General features: G+C 42.4%; 1 protein-coding gene across 2 annotated transcripts in view; it reads left to right on the top strand.

The window, feature by feature from the left end:
* Positions 1-25,107, top strand: part of dpp6b (dipeptidyl-peptidase 6b) — a 174,686-nt gene that overhangs the window by 104,671 nt on the left and 44,908 nt on the right. For both annotated transcript variants that reach the window (XM_079818580.1, XM_079818581.1), the window contains exons 4-8: positions 5,580-5,692; positions 5,780-5,854; positions 6,037-6,089; positions 6,618-6,699; positions 18,149-18,269. In XM_079818580.1, coding sequence (XP_079674706.1) covers positions 5,580-5,692; positions 5,780-5,854; positions 6,037-6,089; positions 6,618-6,699; positions 18,149-18,269 — 444 coding nt within the window. The remainder of the gene's footprint in view (positions 1-5,579; positions 5,693-5,779; positions 5,855-6,036; positions 6,090-6,617; positions 6,700-18,148; positions 18,270-25,107) is intronic.

Below are 25,107 nucleotides of genomic sequence, written 5' to 3'. Positions count from 1 at the left end.
CCGGTCTTCATATCGGCTGGAGGGACCGGCTCTATCGCGTCCTTCGCCAGTAGGACAGCGATCTCCGCACGCAGGGCATGGGCATCTGCGGCATTCACCGAGGTGAAGCGGATGCCCTTGAACCTGGGGGGGGCGCCGGGCGAACTGAATTGCATAGCCGAGCCTGATGGTCCGAATGAGCCAGCGAGGCGGACTGGGGAGCTCTAGCCAGGCTCGCAGAGACCGTGCAAGCGGGACAATAGGGACCACCGGCGTACCCACCGTGGGGCAGCGAGGTGGAATGCAGGTACCAGGCTGGGGCGGCTGTCTCGTGGAGGCGGCCCGCAGCGCGGTTGTGAGTGTGCGGTGCACACTTACCTGATTCCACGAGAGGGCAGAGGGTACGTGAGAAGGCTAGGTTGCGTCCTCGAACCGTCCACTACTGTCCACTGGCGAAGGAGGAGGATGAGTGTGGTCCGGCGTTTGACCGTCCACAGCTCTCCGAACCCCCTTGGGACCCAGAGATGGGAGGAACTGCTTTTTTTTTTTTTTTGAGAATTTGGGTACCACTGGTTGTGACACCAGCGGCAGAACGGATTTTGACTCAATATTTTCTGCCCGGCCCTCCTCCGGGGAAGAGCAGCCCCGCCCATCTCCCGGTCACCCGTCTCAGAGGTGATGTTTCACCGACCGCTTAAACCGCAGCAGAGACAGGTAGCGTCATCTTCCTGCAGGACAAAGTAGAGCAGGCTGTGCCAAGTGTGTTTTTTTTTTTTTTTTTTTTGCAGGGGACGACGCCTTTGGCGACGAGCAGACTGAGGGGCGGCCCACGAGGCACTCTGATGGTACGTCGGGGGAGGCTCTTGATTGCCTCAGCCTGCTACCGACTGCGAAGAACTGCTGGGCCCAGTTCTCAACAGTGTCGCCCAAGGCCACCTTGTGAGATGGGAGCATTGAGAAAGCGTACTTTGACGACCACTCACATCTCAGCAAGGCAAGCCAGGAGGTTTTTCTGGACCACTGAGGCGGACATTGTCTGGCCGAGGGCCTGCGCCATGACTTTGATCACGGTTAGTCAACATGCACAGCTCAACCTCAACTCAGAACTACCCTTGTGCAGGCAGGGGTGGTCTGCGCACAGCCACCCCACCGTTGAGGGTAGTGAGAGAGGAAAAACTTATGCAGTTTTGGCCCTTTTGGCTTTCCATATCCAAAGAAGTGCCACACTGCCAAGTTTTCCATGCACATCCGGGAGTGATCCCGGGAAGCATGGCTGTTAACTCTGAATCCGATTCAGCGAAGCACACACCATTACAGTGGGCTCAGCATCATCCTCATTCCCAGAGCACAACAGCCCTCTCTCCGATGCAGCGATTGACATCTGATCCTCAGAAGGACCTCATAAGAAGGACCAGCAATTCCACCCAGAGCTGCACAGCTTGCAGTGCGCTAGAGGGGGAGGGGCCCTAGGGGGTTGGTTCCCCCGAAGGAGAAGCCCTCCTCTCCTCAGGTCACCCCAGCTATTTCACTGAAGTAGACCTCTCCTGTTGCCAGGGAGGGCGCTACAACGAGAAATAGGCAAGGGGACAGCGCACCTAGAGCGCAGAGCGAGCCTACAGCCTAGCACTCAACGGCACACGGCACGCAGAGAAGCGAGAGGTCCGTTCGGGTTTCCCCGACGGCAACTCTCGCTGATCTCCGCGGTCTCCCAGAGTGTCGAGCAGATCCGCGGCTGTGCTTTTACACACGAGCGGCGGCTGGCCAACAACAAAGGGGACTCAAGCTTCCCGGAGAAAGATGAGTCGCGACCGGCGTGCCGACGTGGTCATGTTCTCATTAGAAAACATGACCACCCACGAACACAGTCTCAGCATGTGCCCAGACATGTGAAACAGTGTTCGTGGCCGTCAGTGAGGACAGGAAACAACCGCATCCAGAAACACACAGATAGAATGTCATCTTTAAAAAGACGCAAGCTCTATCTGTGTAGCTCTTTTAGGGAAACTGCTCTCCGCGGTGCTGAAGCACACAGGGGAATAGACGCGGCGACACAGACAGGGAAAAATGCAGCCTGACATGCGCGCTCTCTCTCTCTCATAGAAGGCGATCTCTTACCAGCCGTGAAAACGGCTTTTCAGCGCTCTTAACAGCGCACCGAACCAGCTGTGAGAACAGCCTTTTGTTTTTGCTCAAAATAGAAAAAGAAAGAGAGAAATCAACCCCGCTGCAGTGCCGTCACTCCAACACCAAACGAGGAGAGGTCCACCGAAGAGCTTGACTCGTTATAATGTTAACACACGCTTTGTAGAGAGTGATTTCAGGACAAACCATTTACCACTCCGCTCCGAAGCAAAAGGTTGATTTGATGCAATCACCTGTGTCTCATTTATACCCGCACGGCGTGGCATGAGCACCTGGTGCAATCATTGCATGCCAATGTGCATTGGCTCGTTTAGTTACACTCGAAGTAGATTGGCTCTCGCGAGCTGGATTCCTATTCGTCGGTACTCCGACGTGGCGTCGAGAGTGACCGACTGAATGGGAACTGGAGAACTATTAGCTGAAGAATATAATCAGTTTTATGTGGTAGGTAGGCTACACTCAGAAAGAGATTGGCTGTAATATACGATGCATGATGTTGGTCTCATTTGTAGTTGTAATACAGCGAATTATATTTGGACTAGCGAAAGAAAGAACTACAACACTCGGAATAAAAAACAAACACACGCACACATTCTAAAGTGCTGTGGAAGCATATCAATGAGCATTAGAGGTAGCGTTACATGGACATAGGAAAATTAAGACTAGGGATGGGCATTTTTCAAAAATATTGTATTCGAATATTGGGCTCATAAAAAACAAATATTTGAATATTTGTTTATTTAAATGACGTTATTTTGCGAAAATTAGAGAATTTTTTTTTATTCATCAAGTTGTCATCACCATTTCTGAACAAGCTTTTGTTATATCTTAAAGGGATAGTTCAGCCAAAAATGAAAATTCTGTCATCATTTACTCACCCTCAAGTTGTTCCAAACCTGTATAAATGTATTTGTTCTGCTGAACACAAAAGAAGATATTCTGAAGAATGTTTGTAACCAAGCAGATCCAAGGAACCATTGACTACATTTTTTTTCCCCCCTACTGTAGTCAATGGTTGCTCTATCTGCTTGGTTACAATTATTCTTCAAAATATCTACCTTTATGTTCAGCAGAACAAATACATTTATACAGGTTTGGAACAACTTGATGTAAATGATGACAGAATTTTCATTTTTGGGTGAACTATCCCTTTAAGGTTTTCTTTCAGTTTAAATATTAAACAATATGTGTAAACAAAAAAATATATGCCTTAAGAACAAAAGCATTATAAACTCAAGCATAGCGAGCGAAAAAAATGCTAATAAAGCAGAGAGCACCAGTTATCATGCAGAACATACACTCGAGTCGGTATGGTTATTGTATTTATATTGTTTATGTAATTCCAAACATCGGGAGGCAGACAACAACATTATGTGATCAAATACAATCAACTTAACACACTCAACAGCAATAACTGCAATTTTTAGTGGGATTTATCATGGATTCACAGCATTTATGGCCAGCAAAGAAACTGAGTAAAATTCTAATAGTATTTTTATTTTTCGAATATTAATTACAGTTTGAATATTCGTGCACACCCCTAATTAAGACCTGTTTAAAATTATTTACGACCTAGAACTTAATACACAAGCGAATTTAAGACTTTTTAAGGCCTACAATTTTGATTTTGAAATTTCAGACTTTTTTAGACTTTTTAAGAACCTGCGGAAACCCTGTTTATATGTACTTTCATAATTATAATTTTAATTATAATTTTATTTATATTGTCTTTGGTTAAAGTGTACTGTCAAATGTAGGCTACTAGCAAACAGTAATAGTAAAATATACTTTAATGTAATTTCTAATGAAACGTGTATGTCATTTAAATATATTTATAATTAAATATTTGTAATGAAGTTTCAATTTAGTATAACTAAAAAATATTAACTTAAATGTTAAATTAAATAACATATGGCAGTTAAAATTATAATCAAGTACTCTACATGTGCTTTATTGTGTTAGTCAACACATTACAATGAGTGTACTTCTTTAAAGCGTGGCAAAAGATTATTAAAACAAATGTAGGCTACATTAAAGCAAAACTTTTAATTTGACATTATTACAAAGTACGTTTTGAAAGTGTGTTAAGAAACATACAAAAAGTACAAAAGTGTACTCTCTTTAAGTTCACTTAAGTGGCCTTTTATTTCTCATACATTATAAAATTTGCAAGTACAATTTAAAAAAATATATATATACTAAAGATATGAAGTACACTAATAGTGCAAATTAAGCGCACTTCTTTTTCACGAGAGAAGGTGCAAGGTTTTCTGGGAAAAAGCTCTGTTACAAACAGAAAAAAAAGAAAATCACTTAAACTAACACTGAACCTAAAAAAAAAATAGAAGCTATACCAAACTTGTATGCTTGCTATAATGTTTTTGAACAGTATCGTCGTAGATAGTTCTCACTTAGGTTGTTCTGGTTTATCTCTCTTATGCTAAGGCTTTTGTTGGTACCTTGTTTTAGCTACTATTATCATTTTTCTGTGACTGAAATTTCAACCTATTTTTGGGAGGATGGAGAATGGGGGTGTCCTTGTGTTTGTCTCTGTTTGTGTTATAAAGGTGCAGCCCAGGTGCCTTGTAAACCATGCAAAAGATGTTTTTATCTGCATTTTGATTAATCATTTTTTGTCTGCTCCTGAAAATGCATTTGTTGATTTAAGGCTGTGTTTACCTCCGAGAAACAGCCCCATTATTCTCCCTCTGACATGCTCCACAACTCAGCGTCAAGCCTTTTTAAAAGCGATCACTCGTCTGTATTATTTATCAAGGCGGGCACTATCTGCATTCAGGTCTGTAGCAGACTTGTTTACCGGGGTAGGTATAACATTTACAGCCTGAATAAATAAAGAGCACAGTTGCCTTAGCAAAACAGGAACTTGTAAAGCTGGGACAAATGAGCCAATGCTTTCAAATGAGCTGTAAAAGGTTTTAAAGGCTATTCAAAATATATGAATGAATACATTTATATAAATTATAAAAATGAACCCAAGGCCATTTTATGTGCATGTAAGTAACACAACAGTAAAAGTAGCTGTCCGTTCTCATCAGAATGAAACCATCCATAAATATTTACCCTATTGTTCGACTGGTTCAAATATATGTATATGTACATAATAAGAAACATTTCTTAATAATAATGAATAAGCACAACAGTTGAGAACAGCTGTGCTGCTCAATATTTTATACAATTTAGTTTTTTTAAGATTTGTTGATGAATAGAAAGTTTAAAATGGTATTGATCAATTTCATATATAAACACACTCTTTATGGCAGCTAAACTGTAATAATGTACAGCCACCTGGACATAATCACAAAAGAAACCGGTTCATAGAGTTAAAACACGTATATCACTCTCTTGAGGTTCATTTTGTGATAATGACCGGTTGTCTGTTCATTAATAGGATATTATGTACATCACGGATAATGTTTTTCTCTTCTTCCCCTTCATAGACACTGAAATGCTGTACCGTTCCCGTGAGGGCAATGTGGTGAAGCTCAACGTGCTGACAAATACCTCCAAGATTTTAGTGGACAACAAGATGTTTGAGAGTTTCCACAGCCAGGTTCTTACCGCTTTGATTAACAGAAAATAATGCAGTTTTGTAGATGTTTTGTACTTAAAAAAGTAACTTTTGAGCCTTTGGTTTCAGGGATCCTACAAACCGACTAAATACCAAGTGTCTCCTGATCTAAAATATGTGCTGTTGGCGTACAATATTGTGCCGGTAAATGCTTCATATTCTGATTTATGATGTGAAGAGTCTAGCTATGTTTGTTACTTAAATTCTCTTGTCTTTTGTTACTAAGTTCTCTTATCTATTGCATCACATCTCTTTGTTAAAGATGATACAGCTTGTGACTGATCGTGCTTCTAATAGACATCTCATCTGGTCTCTTTGTTCTACAGCTTTATCAGTATTCCTTCATGGCCCATTACATCATCTGCAGCCTTGATTCTCCGTAAGTCTATTCAAAATTCTCACTGGTTTTAGTTTCTACTGTCACTAACTCTAATGTCATGAGGGTTCAGCTCACTGAGCTCGATAGGATAGAGCCATTGTAGAGAATTGTGGGTAGCACTGCCACCTAGTGTGTTTCCTAAAAAATGGTGTCATTTTATCCAGAGCTGGTCGTGTCTGTGCAAATATAATTTGTCCTTAGAGTGGGTCTCCCCTTATCTAAATTATTCATTGCTCATAGCCTTTAACATCACAAGAGAATTCAGATTTTGACCCATGAAATACATCAACATGATAATTGTAGTAGTAGTAGTATACTACGGTAATTAGACTTCAAACAGGTTAAACATGTACACGCACCGGCTCTCACACACACACTTTCACAGTCTCTCTGTCATTCCAATAGGTACATATGAGATACATATCTCTGGTGTCGCATCACAATGCAGTTCATACATGAATGGAAAGAAACACACACACACATGCCGTCATCCTATTCTTGTTTTGAGAATGGTTTGTTTTTTGACAGAGAGAAAGTGGAACTGACCCCTAATGAGGTGCAGAATACCGCACTGCAGTATGCCGGATGGGGTCCCAAAGGACAGCAAGTGGTAAGAGAATCACACACACTTGTACCGCTAATGTGTCACCAAAAATAAGGTGAACTTAAGAAAAGTAACAATTAAATACCACTAAACAGTTATAAGAGGTTGGTTTAATATACAGTAGCCTGCCAATATAGCCTGATGTTCATTATGATTAAGTGGAACAGGTTGTATGTACAGTGGATATAAAAGGTCTACATACCCCTGTTAAAACGAGATAATTAACTAGACACAGGTGAGACTCATGAGGGAAAATCAAACACTATTGCTGCGTTAATTTGCCTACTTGTACTACGCCCTAAAAGTATGTACTCTTTTTGTGAAGAAAAAATAGATACTTTTGAGAATGTAGCAGGAGAGTAGGCAAGCTTTGGGACATACTACTTCGTCATATTTTACAGACAGCTCTGTCGCTTAGTTACGTGCATCCAGTCACCGTTTAAACTGCCCTGTCAATCATCTTGTCACAGTTAAAATCCTCCAAATTCAGTTTAATTTTATTTGTATCGAAGAGAAATGTAGTAGCATGACGATCTGCCAGTTTTTGGAATCTTTGGCATACTCATTTCAACATACTACGATTTGGGACAATTCTATTTTCGAATACTATTTAGGGTGGATAGTATGCAAATTTCAGGCCCCCAAAAACGCCATTGTCGTGTAAATGAACGGCCAAAATTCATGGAAAGTATTCTGTTTTTATTTGAAAATGGTGTCATGTAAACGGCCAAAACAAACTAAACTCAAACACAGAACAAGACATAGTTACTACGAGTTACATTCAAAATAAATGCAGAAAAAATTCAGTTGCTAATTAGCATGCATATTTCAAGGAGATTGGCTGTTTGTCTTTACTTATAAATCACATATTAATGCCATACTCTGCATGACCATATTCTACATCCCTACTCAATACCTAAACTTAACAACTTCCTTACTAACTATCAGTGATGCGCGGGTTGATCCAAAATGAGCGGGTGCCCGCGGCCACCCGCGGTTACCCGCGGTTACGAGTCATCCAAAAATATTTTTAATGATATTCGGGTCACGGTCGGTCGGATCGTCAATAAATCCTTATTTACCTTTTGAATGTTGAGCGTTATTAACTTTTGAATAAATGCTGACGCGGGACAAAATGCCCGATTTCCCAAAACGTTGAACTGAGCAATGCCATTGTACCATTTTAATAGGCTACTTTTAAACGCATTTAAAGTCAGTTTTATGTATTTTCTGAGAGGGGGCGGGATTTTTGTTGGGAAAGTCGGGGGAGAGACGCACACTTCGATTAGACTGGATAAACACATGCAGCATCTTAATTGTTAAGAAAATTAAACGAAATAAATGAATAAATCAAGCCTGTATTACATAACACTAGGCTATATCATACAGCATTCAGAAAAATAACAGTTTGCGCTCCTAAGGGCTTTCACACTTTTCCAAATGTTTTCCAAATGTGGGCTGATGAATTCTTCAAGCCGGGTCGAAACATAAACATCGCGTTCATCAATAATATGCATCTGGAGCTGAAATGGAAAATGATGGGCCGCCGCAAGAACTTCCTGCTCTCGCTGCTGCACCTCTGAGCACACCACGTCAGGGCCTGAAACATTTTCTCAATGGCCCAATGAGCTACGATGAGCATTTACTACTTTTAAAAAATGCGGGTCAGGAAGCGGATCGGGTACAATATTTTCTTCTTCTTTTTTTGCGGTCCGAGTTGCGGGCGGGTTAGTTGAAAACGTCGGTCGGGTGCGGGTTGTTTATACATTGACCCGCGCATCACTGCTAACTATTAATAACTATTTAATATTTTTCCGTCGTAATGGCAAGGGGATCTTCAATGATGGTCTTATTCATTATTTTTGCTAGATCATGTTTGGCCTTAATTGCTAAAGCAGTTGCATTTTAGAAATTTTAAGAGTTTAAGCAATGGCTTGTGGAAAACTTGGAATTTATTGAAACTGTACTACTGTACATTAAATCCTGGTTTGCCTTGATCCACCGATTCTGATCTAAAGAAGCCCAAATCTCCACTAATCTTTTGGAAATGGAGTGCTTTAAGCTTTCATCTAAATTTGACCAAACGCACTAAAGTAAAACAGCTCGGGGGGTCTAAGAAGAACCTGGAACTGTCACAGCTAAGCTCCATAGCTGGAAATAGTAATCGCATCTATAAGGATAGTGTATGTTTTAGTACTGCTGTATATTTTAAATAATCACCAGCTCTTTTAAGCTTTTAACTTACCCTTTTGAATCATCTTGTCCTTTTTTTTTAGGTACACTTAAATATTCCTTCAGTATGACCATTTTTAAAAGTTAGAAATATTTCAGAAATATTTATTGTATATTTTATGATTTTCTTATTTTTTATTCTGCAAGGACACTATAAATTGTTCAAAAGTCACAATAAAGACCTTTATAATGTTACAAAAGATATTTCAAATAAAAGCTTTTGAACTTGAATGCTGGGAAAAAAATTATATTGATGATAATAATAAGAAACGTTCTTGAGCATCAAATCATCTTATTAGAATGATTTCTGAAGGTTCATGTGACACTGAAGACTGGAGAAACTATGCTGAAAATTCAGCTTTGCCATCAAATTACATTTTAAAGTAGATTAAAACAGTTATTTTAAATTGTACAAATATTTCAGAATAATACTGTAGGTACTATATTTTTTGAATCAAATAAATACAGCCTTATCATTCTGCTCAACATTTCCATCAATAAGTGTGAAGAAGCACCTGATCCATACTGGATCTAGAGATGTGAGCTGGTCATTTCGACCTGATTGTGTCTGTGTCATGCTGGCAGAGATAAAGCAGTACGTGGCAGATGGCAGCAGCATGACACAGCCTCATTTCAATTGAGCTGATTTTAGAAGCCACATTTCTTACTGACCTTAAATAGTGGAGTTTGCTAAGGGAGCCATTACTATTACAATTCCTCATAGTTGGGGTTAGAGATTTAAACAAACCTCTAACTAACTGTAATTTGTAATTATATTAATCCCCATCCCGCACTATTTGTGCTAAAGATGTGAGCGATATCTCAAATCATGCGGCTTGTTAAGGAAGGGTGTGCTATACTTTTCAAAATGATCTAATGAAAAACTCATACTCAGAATTTTTGTCTTGTTTGTTCTTAAATTAAGATGCTTTTACTTGGGAAGCAAAATGACTAGATATTGTGTCTTGTTTTCTAAAAAATGTATCCAAATGAAGTGAGAAAAATTATCTTCCACTGGGGTCTTGGTTTTAATTAAGTTTCTTTTTTTTCTGACTCCTTGGCTGCTTTTTTCTTATTTTATAGTGAGTATACTTGTAAGTGTAGAAAGAATACTTATGGGAAAACAAGATTATTTTTCTTACACTGCTGACATATTTGACAATACTTAATACTCTAAGTCAGTTGCTCTCCAGTACATGTAATTGATTTCAGAATGGAATAAGAGACAAATATATATATTTTTTTTTTGCAGTGTACACACTGACAGTGTTTAGACTCAGGACATCACGTGTGTTTTTGTGTTTAGTTTAAACACACAAGCATTAGCGTTTATATTGTGTTTGTATCATAATATTCTGTTATCAGTCAACACAAGAAAGTGCAATATTATACAAGCCTATATTGTGTGTGTTAATGTTTACATTCTTGCTTACACAAACCTCATAAATATGCGACACTGCACTGTATTGTCATAATGATACACAAATACATATTTGTTTTTGTGTATTATAAGCAAAGCACACATGCGTGTGTGTGTGTGCGTGCGTGCATGCGTGCGCGAGTGAGCAGAGCATCAGGTGTGTAATTTTGCGGATGCCCGTATGCTGCCCCGTGCCCTGCACTTCGGTGATGCCTCCGGCAATTAGTTTTCCGTGACAGAGCAATCAGCAGGGGCCAGTGCAGCCAGAACCTACACTGAAGGTCACATCCCAGACTCCTCCGGGGGGAAGAGAGCGTGAGACAGATCAAAATGGCGGTCATGGATGAGCAGAGCTAGAGATGTAGAGGAGTCGTCGCTGTACATCACAGGTGTGATAGAGGAGAACTTACAGACAGCTGGACGGGGGCCAGTGTGTAGATGCCATTGGCTCTGTCCCAAAACCTGCTGACCTGCCCAGCTGTCTGCTGTCTACATAGGCAGCTGCCTTCTGAAACTCATGCTTAAGCATACATGATTGTGTTGCAAAAAAATTATATTGCAGCAGTGTATAATGCATTGTATCATGAACAAGATGACGGATTATCAATGCTTAAATCAAATTCGGTATGCCAACAACTTTTGACACAGTTTTCCATGTATTATGTTATTATGTCCCCTATTATGTTAGTGGGACAAATGATGTGAAACTGTGAAATCACTCGTGGTAATTTAATCTTTTCCATCTTGAATGTGTCTCAAAAGAGCTCTACTGAATTTGTTCCTATAGAGTTGCTATACAGGGATGATGTAATTTTGTAGGCCAACCCGGAAGTTCACATCACCCTCAACAAAAACCCTTCAGGATTTTTGTATTGGCTTTTGGCATATTGCAGAAAATAAGCTCTATGACCAACAAAAGTTCATGATTCTTACATGTCTTATTAATCAACATAATTTTCATAAATTAACACAACTTTGAATTTTGAAGCCTAAATACAGTCACCTGAAGTAAAAAGCTGAAGTTAGTCTGTTGTGATCGGTCTGCCGCTTACACATGATGGAAATATCAGATAGCACCCAACTAGTACAGAGACTCCCTAGCATCAAGTTGAAATGATTTGGGATCCCGAGTATCAAGTTGAAATGATTTGGGATGCTCTACACAGGCAGCAGATTTATACAACATACAGCACTCAAAGGGCCCAGTTGATTTGTAGTAGAGTTTGCCATGAACATGTTCCCAAGACAAAGTCACTTTGGATAAAGAAAGTAGAATAATCATGCTGCCTACCTGTTACAGCAACTTTTACTACACTAACATGTCTGTGATTCCCTAAAATTCTCCCTATCTAGGCAGCTATTTTTGGAGCAGAACCATTGTCTAATATGAGCAGGTCACAAACACATTTTTGAAGCTTTTTTCTCTCTCCTTAATTTTTTTGCTGCCCGTCGTATGTGTTTCTTTCCTCATTAGACTGTCTATAGCAGTAAAGCAGTAATTCATTGTGTTCAGCCCTTGTGAATCCATTAAGAACAGAGCACTGAGCCACGATCTGCTGTCTGTCTGCCTGTCTCTCTGTCTGCCCCATGAGCTGTTCCACTGTTCCAGTCTTCATTCAGAGAAAATGACAGTGATTACATAAATGCATAACTATAATAGATAAATACCAGGGCACAATCACAACCATTAGTCATGCGCAAGACAAAATCCGGCCGTGATTCACAAACATTGCAGTAATAAGAAAAAAACACAGGTTTAAAGTTCTTTTTAATAAATCATACTAATCACAGAGCAATTATCTTAATGGTTCCAAATGCAGTACAATTATCAGTCCTTAGCATTTCAAAAGCTGCATCTTCTTTTAGCAGTTTAGAGCATTTGTGTTGTAACCGTGACCAGAGAAAGGATCATTGTGACACATTCTCAGCGCACATAGGCCTAATGTGTCTCACATTACTTGGAATACAAGTGGATGGAATACATATACAGTATAATTTTTTAAGCGTTTTTACAAAATAGACACTTTTCACATTTCCTCTGTTCCACATGCAAATCATAAATTCATTTCCAGCACACTATCATTTTGTTTTTATAACATTCTGTGGTGAAAATTTTAGTATTGGATATTACATTTGAGACATTTGGAATAAATTGACTGAATCTTTTGTCTTGCTCAGGCTATTTTCATAGCTAACACAATTATATAATATTTTCACTCTAATTTTCATAATTTTACAAAATAATCAGATTTTTTCACCCATTATTCTCATGTCTCATATTTCAAATCGATCATGCTCTTTACATCACTGTTGTTTCCTTGATATGTAAAGTTACATTTAAACATTTGTCGTAGGTGGAATGATGCCACAAGTGAGCTGTAAATTGATATATAATTTTTCACAGTAAATATTAAACATTTAAGTAAAAATCGAAAAGCTGTAAAAATAACTGAGGTTTTGAAGTTTCCAACAAAAATGAAGAAGCTGAAATCTGATAGGATGGTTCATCCAACGGTTCGTTGAATCTGTTGAAAGATGAAAAGTGCTGTTCTAAATTTAACTGGTATAATGAAATAGTGTTGTATTATAGTTGGAACTATACACGTCATCAGTTTTTTTGTCTTCATAAGCCACTTGTGTAGTTGGTTAAGGCAATCTAAAATGTGCGTTTACTGCTTTGGTGAGGAGCAGCACATTCAGTTCTTGAATGTACCTATTGTGAAAAGTTAATAATAAGAAAGCTCCGTTCACACTTGTCCTTGTTCTCAAGGAATGTAGGACAAGCAGCTGAGCCTTGCCGAGGCACAGCGGAGGCTAAAGTTGTAGGGATGGCAGGACGAGCTTGAGTGATCTGTTGGATCAAGATGTGCTGTCTCTGGGATCATCTGATCCAGCAGATTGCATGTTGCTGGCACCATCCAGCCAGGAGGCAGATTTGGTTGAAGAGGTCAAGGATAATGTATGTACTGAGTCCTCTCAGAAATGTTGGATGTCATGGCCCACACCACAACCAGATTAGATCTAGCTTGGGGGTGTGAGACTGGAAGTCCCTTGTGGCAAGCCATATTCAGCTTGCATTCATCCTTTTCATCATTCAAACTATGCAAATGTGGAAGGATTGTGTGAGAGGGGATGTGTGAGGATGTCCCCTGTTGAAGAGACACTCACAAACTATCTCTCTCAGGGCAAGCCATCCTCTTTGAGGGCTCCTGCCCTGTCATCCAAGCCACTTCAAACCACTTTGCGCTTGAATAGCAGGGCTTATTGGGCCGCAGGTCAAGCCCATGGGGCCTTACACACCATGGTGGTGCTGCAGGCCTACCAGGTGGACCTGCTAAGGGATTTGGATCAGGGGCAGACATTGTCCCCTGAAGCAGTTGCTGAACTGTGCCACACCACAGATTTAGCCCTCCATGCCAGTTAGCAAACAGACGCTGCTATCAGTTGCTCGATGGCAGCGATGATGTTAACCGAGAGGCATCTGTGGTTGAACCTGGTGGACATCGGGGAGAATTTTCTCCTTGATGCCCCGGTCTCACCCTCTAAACTTTTCAGCACATCTGGTATGGAAGTTTAGAGAGGTAAAGGCGCAACTGGAGGCATTCATAAAGGACATCCCTAAAGTGGCCCATCATAGTCTGTGGACTGGAAAGCTAAAGAGAGGCCTGAGGACTGGAGAGCGTAGGGCCAGAAGTAGCCACTCGTGCTCCTCCTCTTTCGAGGACTAGATCACAGAGGAAGCGGGAAGCTAGAAGGAAGCAGCAAGACTGATAAAAGAGAAGAAATCGAACTGCTGAGGAGAAATAACATGTTTATGACAACATGTTTATGTAAACATGTTATGGGTTGAGGGTTGTGTGTGGGCCACAAGAGGTTGTTCTATGAGCTTACATCAGGCTCTGAAGCTGGGCTGATGATGTAACTGGTGCATTTCGCATACACTCATAAATTGCCTTCTGACAGGTCTGGCACATTGCTTGAGGGACAAGCATTTTTCTTTGGGCAATTGCTTCCCCTATTTAGTTATCTCTCTCTACAGTAGATGGGTTATAAAGCTGGGTTTCGCTCCCCTTTGATTGTACCGTCCTTGGGTTAATGCAAAGGGAACTAAATATAGCCCCTTTTCCACCGAAATTACCTGGAACAATTTGTCCCAGAAACTTTTTCCCAGGTCTAAAGTACCGTGAAGATTAGTCCGGTGACGTAGGACTGCGCGTGACTTTCCAAAGCCCACTGGATTTCGTCCTCCGCAAATACACTTAATAAAGCCTGAACCTCGTCATCGGTCCATCGTCATATTTTTTAAACTCCATTGTTGATTCAAATAGAAAACGCCTCTTACTGCATTGCACCGCAACAGACTTTTAGGTTGAAATAAAATCCTGCGTGAGCTCAACCAATCAACATGTTCAGCGCCTAAGTCCCATCCCCGAAAGTTCCTGAACTTTGAAAAAGTTCTACCTCGCGAGCAGGGCAGTTTTGAGGGGGAGATCTTTACCCAGAACTTTATTTAGACCCTGGTTCCTGCGGTCGAGTACCACCACAAAGTCCCTAGTTCCTGGGGAAAGTTCTGCGCGGTGGAAATGCGGCTTATGTTAGGGCAGTGGTTCTCAAACCTGTCTTGGAGTACCACCAGCCCTGCATCCCTATATCTGACACACCCATTTCAGGTCTTGCAGTCTCTGCCAATGAGCTCCATGAGTTGAATCAGGTGTGATAGATGAGGACTTAGAGAGAAGCTTCGACATGAGAGAGGCTCAACCCTAAGGGAGATATGTCATCAGAGAAGAGATGTCACTGCTAGAAGGAGGGGAAGTTAATTTGATTAAAAAAAATGTGAAAAGCTTCAAAAATGTGTTCGTGTGACCTGCTCATATGAGACAATGGTTCTTCTCCAAAAATCAGTGAGCTGCCTACATAGGGAGAATTTTAGGGCATCACAGACATGTTTGTGTAGTAAAAGTTGCTGTAACAGGTAGGCAGCATGTGTATATGCAGGTGCTGGCTATAGCAGGTCTTAGAGGAATGTTCTACCTAAAGCAGCCTCAGTCGTCTTTAGGGTTGGGAACCGAGAACCGGTTCTTATGCAGAACCGAAACTGATTTTTGAAAAATACCAGAACCGCGCGAAATTCCTAAGTTTCGGTTCCGAAAACGGTTCTGGTGCAATGTGTGTGCGAAGCGCTGGAAGCGTATCCTTTAATAGCGAGTGACAGCCAGTGTTGCCAAGTCCGTGGTTTTCCCTCGGAATTGGGCTACTTAAACACTGTTGACGCGGGCTGTGTTTCATGTCCACGGGTTGAAGCGATTGTGCAATTGTGCGGGTTTTGTTGTGAAAACCTGGCAACCCTGGCTCACCTCATCATGAATATTAATTACGTTGCCTGCCGCTTCCAGGAGTGCAACGCAGTTCAGCACTGAAAGCCCTCGCGCTACACATTTATGGTTTTGCGTCAGATATTTTCTCGTTGACCACCAGCCTGGCGAAGAGAAAGTCACAAGTATGGATTCATTTCCAAAGAATGAATGATAATGAAGCAAAATGTAACACATGTGAAAAGTTAATAACATGCAAAGGAGGCTGCACTAGCAATTTGACAAAACATTTGCTACAGCACAGAGTGCCACAGGGCTTATACCAGATTTATAGTGAAAGTCCTATATATATATATATATATATATATATATATATATATATATATATATATATATATATATATATATATATATATATATATATAGTCAACCGTTGAGTCACCATGGTTTAGGTAAGCGTTTAGGCACAATTACCTTTGTAATGCTGAATTGCAATTTATTATTTACAAGTTCACTGAATAACTGAATTACTATTAAATTAATATACAACTAATTAATAAATATAACTAATAAATATAATTTATAACTTAAAATGAGATAAAATGTAATAAGACAATTTCAGAGGTGTTCATTTGAAAAAAAATGTGTTGCAAGAATGGCTTAATTAATACTGTAATATATGTACAGTACAGGACTTTTTTGACATTGCCAACCTGTAAATTAATTTTAGAGCAAGTAATAAACACAAAATGGATTGTTTGAGTTGCGTATTGTGCTTAATAATTTTAATGGAACCGGAATCGGAACCGGAACCGGAAAATTTCTCACGATTCCCAACCCTAGTCGTCTTAAAGGAAGGCTGGGCTCACCTGTTGCTCCCTTAGGGTTGAGCCTCTCTCGTGTTGAGGCTCTTCCCTTATTGGCTTGGGGTAATTAAGTAGAGCTGCAGCTTCCCTGCTCCCTAAGACGCAATGTTGCACTCCACTTCAAAAGGGAACGTCTCAGGTTACTATTGTATGGTTCTCTGAGAAACGGAACGAGACATGGTTACAGTCGTAACCTGAGATGTCTATTATTATTCTTTCTTTAAAGTTAGCATGAAACAAAAGTTGTGATAGGCTTTTCTTCCCTATTGCGATATACAATATCAGTGAAACGCCTACTAAAACAAGAAAAAATATAGGGCGAGACTATATTTTGTCCATTGGAATTCATTGGATGTTTGTGGATTACTATTGCTGTGATGTCATGTGAGTGACAGTTTGTCCCGCCCTCGCACCAGTAAATATGTCATCAGAGAAGAGATGTCACTGCTAGAAGGAGGGGAAGTTAATTTGATTAAAAATTATGAAGGCACATGAATAAAATCAAAAAATGATGTGCACAAATAAATGATTTGTAATAAATACTGCAATATTCCATTAAACATACGAACTGTCCATTTTGATTTCAAAAGAGTTTGTCTTTTTTCCAGGCATGGTGTGTTAGATTTGCATAAGTTAGTTATTTTGGCAGAGCATGATTCAGCTGCTGAATAAATCCCTACAGAGCTTTTGAGACACACACACACTACCACCACCAGTCCCACAGCTGTCAGTCATCCTGTAGACAATCTGCCACCAACCCTGATTACTGTAGCGTCACACAACATTGTAAATATTCACTGTGAGATGTTACAGCAGATCAGCTATGCTCCGATTCAGAGTACAGTCAATTGATAATTGAAATTCTTTCCATTTATTTTCATTTCAGTGTTGGTGTAGTTTCTCTGTTTTGCTTTTTACAACAGCATAGTAAACCTGATATAGCAGAATAGTTCCATAACCATTGAATCAGCTTTTCAACATTCATACAGCGTGCAGGCATGTTCATTTGTCCTATAGAACTCAAGAGTGACCTTGCACTCTTCCACCGGCCTTGTTTCTGTAGGTATTTTTCCCATTTTTTTCTCCATACGCGTGTCAAAATGTCTTCAGTAAAGGTTTTTAACCCTTGAACCACATTTGAAAACCTGAATAAAATGTCCAAGATACAAGGTTGTGTACATACATTCTTGTATGAGGGAATGAACTACTCACTGAATCTCTATTATAAATCCATGACTATAATGATAATACAATATATTTGAAATCCATTGCAAAATATTCCGAAATATATCAATAGTTTGAGAGTGTGGGGTTAACAGGTCAATTATGTAATTGACCATGTTTCATTGGAGTGAGTTTTATGGTATGAGTTCTGTTTATATGGCAACTGAGACTTGGCGATTGGTGGATATCTCTTGAGGATTACCGGGGATTCTTTTTAAAGTTGAAATCATACTACTTTGCAGGTTTCCACAGAAGTCTGAGCTCATGGTAGATCTGTCTTAAAAGTGTATACATTATTGCTAATTAAATTTACCTATAAAGAAAATGAATGTGATTTTTACATCTGTAAAGGTTTGACATGGTCTTCTTTACAATCGTTTGTTTTTCTTTCCTGACAGATTTTCATCTTTGAGAATAACATCTATTACAAAGCGCAAGTGAACAGCCCACCAATCCGCCTGGTTTCCACGGGAAGTCCGGGGGTTATATTTAATGGACTTGCTGACTGGCTCTATGAAGGTAAAAGCCCATAAGCATGAATAATAAAAAACGCCAGAGGAGCGCATGTCTGTAATAAAAGGGCAGAAGTGATTGTGAGTGTCTGATGTGTGTAGTCTGGGGGGAGGATCTGTTTATTTGTACATATTGCATTTGTGTATGTCTGATCCACCTCCATCAGATTCAGCACATTTCTTCTCGAGTTAAACTAATATATTTATTTTTAATCTAAACTACATTGCTGGAATCGTCCGGTTACGTATGTAACCCTCGTTCCCTGAGGAGGGAACGGAGACGTACGTTAGTGACTAACGAATGGGGGTTTCGCTTAGAAGCCAATCATCTTCATCGTATTCAACAGCGCCCAATGGCAGTGCCAATGCCATGGGCATGCGGAATTTGCATGCGTAACTCCGCCCCACCTCGTGGGTATATAAGGAAGTACGCTGCGAACATCGCATTATGTTACTGCTGCAGGAGCCAAGACTGAACTCCTCGCGTTCCAGGCAGCACAGCTGACGTGGCTAAGGAAACGTACGTCTCCGTTCCCTCCTCAGGGAACGAGGGTTACATACGTAACCGGACGTTCCCTTTCGTTCAGTCACTACGACGTACGTTAGTGACTAACGAATGGGGGAACCTGTAAAACAGCGCCACTCAGCTGTCATCCAGTGCCCTGCGTAAGTGTGAGATCCCGCCACTTAAGGCCCTAGGACTCCCACTTATCACAGGATTACCAAGGTACACTGGGAAGCATATCCCAGTGAGGGAATGCCAAGATGCCTACCGTAGGGAGGACTTAGAGAATACACATATGACCCGCTGAGGGTTGCATATGGAAGATCTCTAGGGTACCAGCCGAAGGTGGATTTTTAACCCTAGGGGTGGCAGGGACTTGCCAAGGGAAAGACACCTGCTCACTGAGGAGGCTTACGGTGGGAATACTCGTGTGGGGGTCGCCAGAGGGGAACCATGCACACGGAGCACCTGGCCGGACATGAGGGTCTGGGCTCGAAAGGGCAGACTGAACTGATGTCGGCGTCGACAGTGCTGGAGGAGCTCAGGGCTCTCGGGGAGCTCACCTGAGGAAAACATCGCACGTATCCAGTCATGGGAGTGGAATGGCGAGCAAGCGAAGACACCTGAGCGTGGTCCATTACCGGCCCCTCGGGGGGGCGAGTACAAAGTCGGACACTGGCTCCACTCGGAGATTGTAGAATCTGGCGAATGTGTTGGGTGTCGCCCAGCCTGCAGCTCTGCAGATGTCTGTTAGCGAGGCGCCATGCGCTAGAGCCCAAGAGGAGGCCACACTCCGGGTGGAGTGTGCCCTCACACCAAGGGGACATGGTCGACCTTGCTGCTGGTAAGCCAAAACAATGGTGTCCACCACCCAGTGAGACAACCTCTGCTTTGAGAGAGCACTTCCCTTCCGCTCTCCACCATAACAGACAAAGAGCTGGTCTGAGGTCCTGAAACACTGCGTCATGTCTACGTAGGCGCGGAGAGCGCGTACTGGACAGAGCAATGCCAAGGCTGGGTCTGCCTCCTCCAAAGGCAGCGCTTGCAGGTTCACCACCTGATCTCGGAACGGAGTGGTAGGAACCTTGGGCACATATCCGGGCCGGGGTCTCAGGATCACGTGAGAGTTAGCCGGCCCGAACTCAAGGCACGCTTCGTCAACCGAAAATGCTTGCAGGTCCCCGACCCTCTTAAGCGAGGCCAATGCGGTCAGCAGAGCCGTCTTCATAGACAAGAACTTAATCTCGGCCGACCGCAAAGGCTCAAAGGGAGGCCTCTGCAGAGCACTTAAGACTACTGAGAGGTCCCAAGAGGGAACGAGAGGAGAGCGAGGAGGATTCAGTCTCCTCGCTCCCCTCAGGAACCTGATGACCAGGTCGTGCTGACTTACCTTTTTGTCTCCCAGGAGATCGTGGTAGGCAGATATTGCGGCCACGTACACTTTCAGGGTGGAGGGAGACAGCCTTCGCTCCACCCCCTCCTGGAGAAACGATAGCACGGACCCGATCGGGCATTTCCAGGGGTCTTCTTGGCGGGAAGAGCACCATGTGACGAAGAGGTTCCACTTCAACGCGTAGAGACGTCGTGTAGACTCAGCTCTAGCGGAAGTGATGGTAGCGACCACCGCAGGTGGAAGGCTACTCAAACCTGCCGTGTCCCGTCCAGAAGCCACACGTGGAGCTTCCAGAACGCTGGACGCGGGTGCCAAAAGGTGCCCCGTCTCTGAGTCAGAAGGTCTGGTCTCAGAGGGATGGGCCAGGGAGGGGCTGTCGCAAGGAGTAAGAGTTCTGGGAACCAGGTCTGGCCGTGCCAAAGCGGGGCGACCAAGACGACCTGCTCCTTGTCCTCCCTGATCTTGCACAGTACCCGTGCAAGAAGGCTCACTGGGGGAAACGCATACTTGCGTAGCCCGGACGGCCAGCTGTGCGCCAGTGCATCCGTGCCGAGGGTGCCCTCGGTCAGGGAATAATACAGGGAGCAATGGGAAGAGTCCTGGGAGGCAAACAGATCTACCTGTGCGTCGCCGAACCGTTCCCATATCAGCTGGATCGTCTGGGGGTGGAGTCTCCACTCTCCGGGGAGAGGCTGAAACCGTGACAGCTCGTCGGCTGCACAGTTCAGGTCTCCAGGGATGTGGACAGTGTAGCGTCTGGAGTCTCTCTGTCTCTCTCTCTCTGTTTCTCTCTCTTGGGATCAAAGTGAGACGAAACAGCAGGGATGCCTTTCGCTACCCAGCTCTGCAGGGAGATCAGATCCCGGCACCCATAAGTCTGGGGTGAATGGCCCTCAATGCCAGGCTGACGACCCACCAGAGAATGGCCAGGCCTACGACAATTGCTCTGGGGGGGGAACTTCAAAAAGATCCCTATCACACACACACACACACCCCGGGCCCCTAGCTCACACCTTCCTGGTGCAGAGGGGCCGAGAACTGACCTCCACACACACAGACAGCCTGTGCCATGTGGCTTGAACTATTTTAACTGAACCATCCCAGAAATATATGTGATGACCCCTTTTGTTGTATGTATGTTGACCACAAAGTATATATTTATGTATTTGTGTGATGTTAATCTTAAATGCTCAAGATGGCTCTGTAAAAGAGATACACTGTCTTTCATGCATTTAAACGAGCATGTTTGGGGTCTATTGATTCCTCTTTCTCTGCCTTAGCCAATTATGTAAAAAGTATGATTATGACATGTACCGTTAATATGCTTACCCCTTTTGGAGCAAAACCTCACTTGTTGTGGTTTCCAGCATTAACATTCCAGTGAGTGATAAAAGTCCAAACAAAGGAACTTTCCCGCCTCCAATCCACATCTACGATTGGTCATCTCAGTGGAGGTGGGCGGAGGTTAGTGGACTTTAAAGTACAGTTACTCAAGCACCTCGGTGCTCAGTAAAAAACTTGCAAGGACTCGGACAAGACAAAACTTCCCTTCCATCACGCCAGCGCGGCTCGCGGGGCTTCGGCCCGAGCCCGCCTGGCCAAGCTGATCGCCCCTTTGAAGATGACGCAACACCGGCGCGCTCCATCCGAGCGCGCACATCACTGCACGAATCTTCTTAGCGCGAACGAGATGCCTTCCCTTCCAAGACAACCGCTCCTACACGCCGTTAAATCTCCCGCGGACCGACCCCGGAAGGACCGAACGGAGGGAGAGCTTCAGCGCATGAACACTCTGAGAAACGCAACGCACGCATCCTTTACACAACACAAAGAAACCATGCAAGTATCAATTCTATCGAAATTTAGATGCGTTTAAGATTGTACCCCTATTATGGTGATAATTGTTCGTTGCTGGCTCTCGCGGTTTTGGTTGGGAGATGTCTGACTGGACCATTCCCTTCTCACCTTCCTGTTCTCCTCCTCTCTCTTCCCTCTATTTCTATTCCATTTCTTCTCTTTCATTACTTTCCCTATTTTGTATATACATGTATCCTTTATGTAGTCGTATGTAATCATAGTAGCTATCACTATTAAAACCATTGTATCCACGTTTTAATTGTCATTGTTGTTGCTCACAAAACATGAGTCCCTTTAATGTCAGATCTAAGCTACGAGCTCTTATAAGTATCATTGAATGCTTTAATTAATACCATAACTCGGAAGGTTTATCCTTTGTGGCCAGAGGGATAAGCTTTTCGAAAATGGGTCGAAGACCAAGTTGAGAAGTATTGTACTGCTCGTTCGTTAAACCGAACGGAGTAGAGGAATTCTAATCACTTCCGTAGAGGCTATTCTGTGATTGTTTAATATAGATATATATCCAGAGTTGATTGCAATAAATTGTTGTCAACCATATATATATATATATTGCATAAATACCTGTTAGGTATTCCCCTTTTGGGTGATTTTGGAGATTTGTGATTCAATTATAACCCGTTATGATTAATCATAAATCCCTAAATATTAATACTCATTATTCCCTATGAGCTAAATTTAATTTAATAATATATGTGACCCTAAGACGCTACATATTTGGTGGAGAATATTTCGAGCACATTCTAAACTCTGTTTTGTGAGCAACTTTGTCAATTTTATGTGTATATTATTTGTGTTAACTGTTGTCTTGTATGCGCGCTTCAGTGAGACAAGTCGCAACCGCGAACTCACGTATCTGTAACTGAAAAGCCCAAAGCTCATTTCAGTTAATCCTATGGTAACAGCGTCTATTTTGGTCAAACATTTTAGTCACTGTAAATTGTTAAAAAGAAACTGCAGTTCATAATATTAAAACTGTCTCTGCAAAGGGAAAGAAACTTCTTTTGCGGAACATTTTAATATTATCAATTCCACCTGTTTGAACGAAGAAATCTTCTTTCAGCGTGATGCCACCTGTGCGTGATGCCACCTGTGCGTGATGCCACCTGTTAGAACGAAGAAGTCTTCTTTCAGCGTGATGATATAACGATTTGAGCGTGTTCCTCTTATTCGTTTTGTAAAAGGCCTTATTACTCGCCAGATTTGATCCGTTGCGTGTTCCAACGTTATTCAACTGAGCGATCCCTTAGGTGGAATTTTGGCGTAGCTAACCGAAACGCACACCTTGCACAAATCAATCAGAAAAACTGCTGGCCAGTATCTGCTTGATGTGTGAATGGGAATATGTTATTTTAACCTTGATCCAGTTAAAATTCGTTGCAGAGAAAATACTCTGTTTTACATTTGCGTGTAGGCGGTAAACTAAATCCGACCACACACTCTGTGTGCTATAAATTGGCACAAAAGGGAATTTGAGAACAAATTCCCTTCTCACTTGCGACCGATCGCAGTCAAATCACCGCGTTAGGAGGTGAAAGCCCTTCTCCCCCGTTCTGACGCTCAAAATTTAAGTCACCCTACATAGGTGCCGCAATACCTCTGTCCAACACAAGAGGGCAGCCGACTAGGTGTTCCGCACCTCTCAGGTTACTCCCACCTGACGTCCACTCCTTGGAGTGGACTCCATTACGCCACCTTGTGGACGTTCCCCTACTCCCCGCTCTCCAGTCTGTCAAAGTGAACTGTCTTTCCATTGTTATTTGCTTCCTATTAGAATTCTTTTCATTCACTTCCCGTTACTGCTGCTATTTGACATTATTCAAGCTTTCTGTTTCACTGACTTCTCACCCTTATTTAAATTTGGTTTAGACCAGGTTTGAATTTGGATTTAGATTAAAGTCTTTTCAGCCAGTGATGGTACCAGAGGGAACAAGCCCTCTGTGACAGTCTCTGCTAAAGTCAGCTTCCCTGCTCCAGTTTCGACAACTTCTCCTGTTGTTTCCATTTCAGTTATTTTCGCTTATCTTCTCTTTTGGCTTCATTTCTGTATCAATTGTTTCCTTCCATTTCATACCCTTCTGATACCCTGCACTTATTTAAATTTCGGTTTAAACAAGTTTGAACCTAAAATTAAATTAAGTCTCCTCTTTTCAGCCTGTGATAGCACCTTATCAGTAGCCTGCCCCCTGCTGGGCACTCTCATAAGTTGGCTTTCCTCTCTTCTCTCCTTTGGCTCCATTTCAGAATAGATTAATTTAATTAATTCTACTTCTCCTTTTTCAAGGTTGCCCCGATAATTACAAACATAATCATCATTATTTTAGGTTTTAGCACTATTTATCAATAGTCTTTCCCTCACTTACTTTACAGAATGAGGTAAATTTGGTCTACACAAGTTTAAGCTTAAGCTGATGTTGTGTTCTCCTTGTTAGCCATTTGTATATCTACAGGTAGTACCTCCAGTGCTTGTGGTGAACTTGGGATTGTCTTCTGGCTGGGTTCCCGTGAGTGGAGTCATCTGGTCGGCGTAACTGACACCGGTCGTGCGTGAATCGCAGACACCTCTGTCTCCGTACCATTGGCGGCGGCACGCAGCAGACTAAGCATTTCGGGCACCCCAGGGAGAAGCCAACGAGTCCAACTGATCCTCATGAGGGCATTTTGGTTAATTACTCTGATTCTCCGTTTGGACTCCAAAGGGATTTCAGAGGAAACCCAATTTCAACCCTTCAGTCTGGCCGTTGACCAAACTTACCTGAGTGCTGCCCTGTCATGCTAAAAGTCACACGCTGTTTGAGTGGGCGCACCGTGGTACCAAGGGACGAGGATCTGGGAACACCGCGGTCGAGTGTCCAGGGACCGCCGGTGAGATTGACCTCACCATTGGTTCTCACTTGAAACAACCCCGATTCACCCCAGGCACAGTAAGTAGAGTAAGCCCATTCACTTATTGCAAACCCTAGAATATATGTATTCGTGGTCATTTAAGTGTTTGGCCACACCGTCCTCCCTGCTTAAGCCATACCTTTCCCCTAGGCTTTATAGCTCAACAGCGCCCCCTCCCTCGTCGGC

The sequence above is a fragment of the Gobio gobio genome (genome assembly GCF_949357685.1).
Source record: "Gobio gobio genome assembly, chromosome: 6".
Lineage (NCBI taxonomy): Eukaryota > Metazoa > Chordata > Actinopteri > Cypriniformes > Gobionidae > Gobio > Gobio gobio.
The sequence above is the reverse complement of the archived record's forward strand: the minus strand, read 5'-3'. Positions and strand labels throughout refer to the sequence as shown.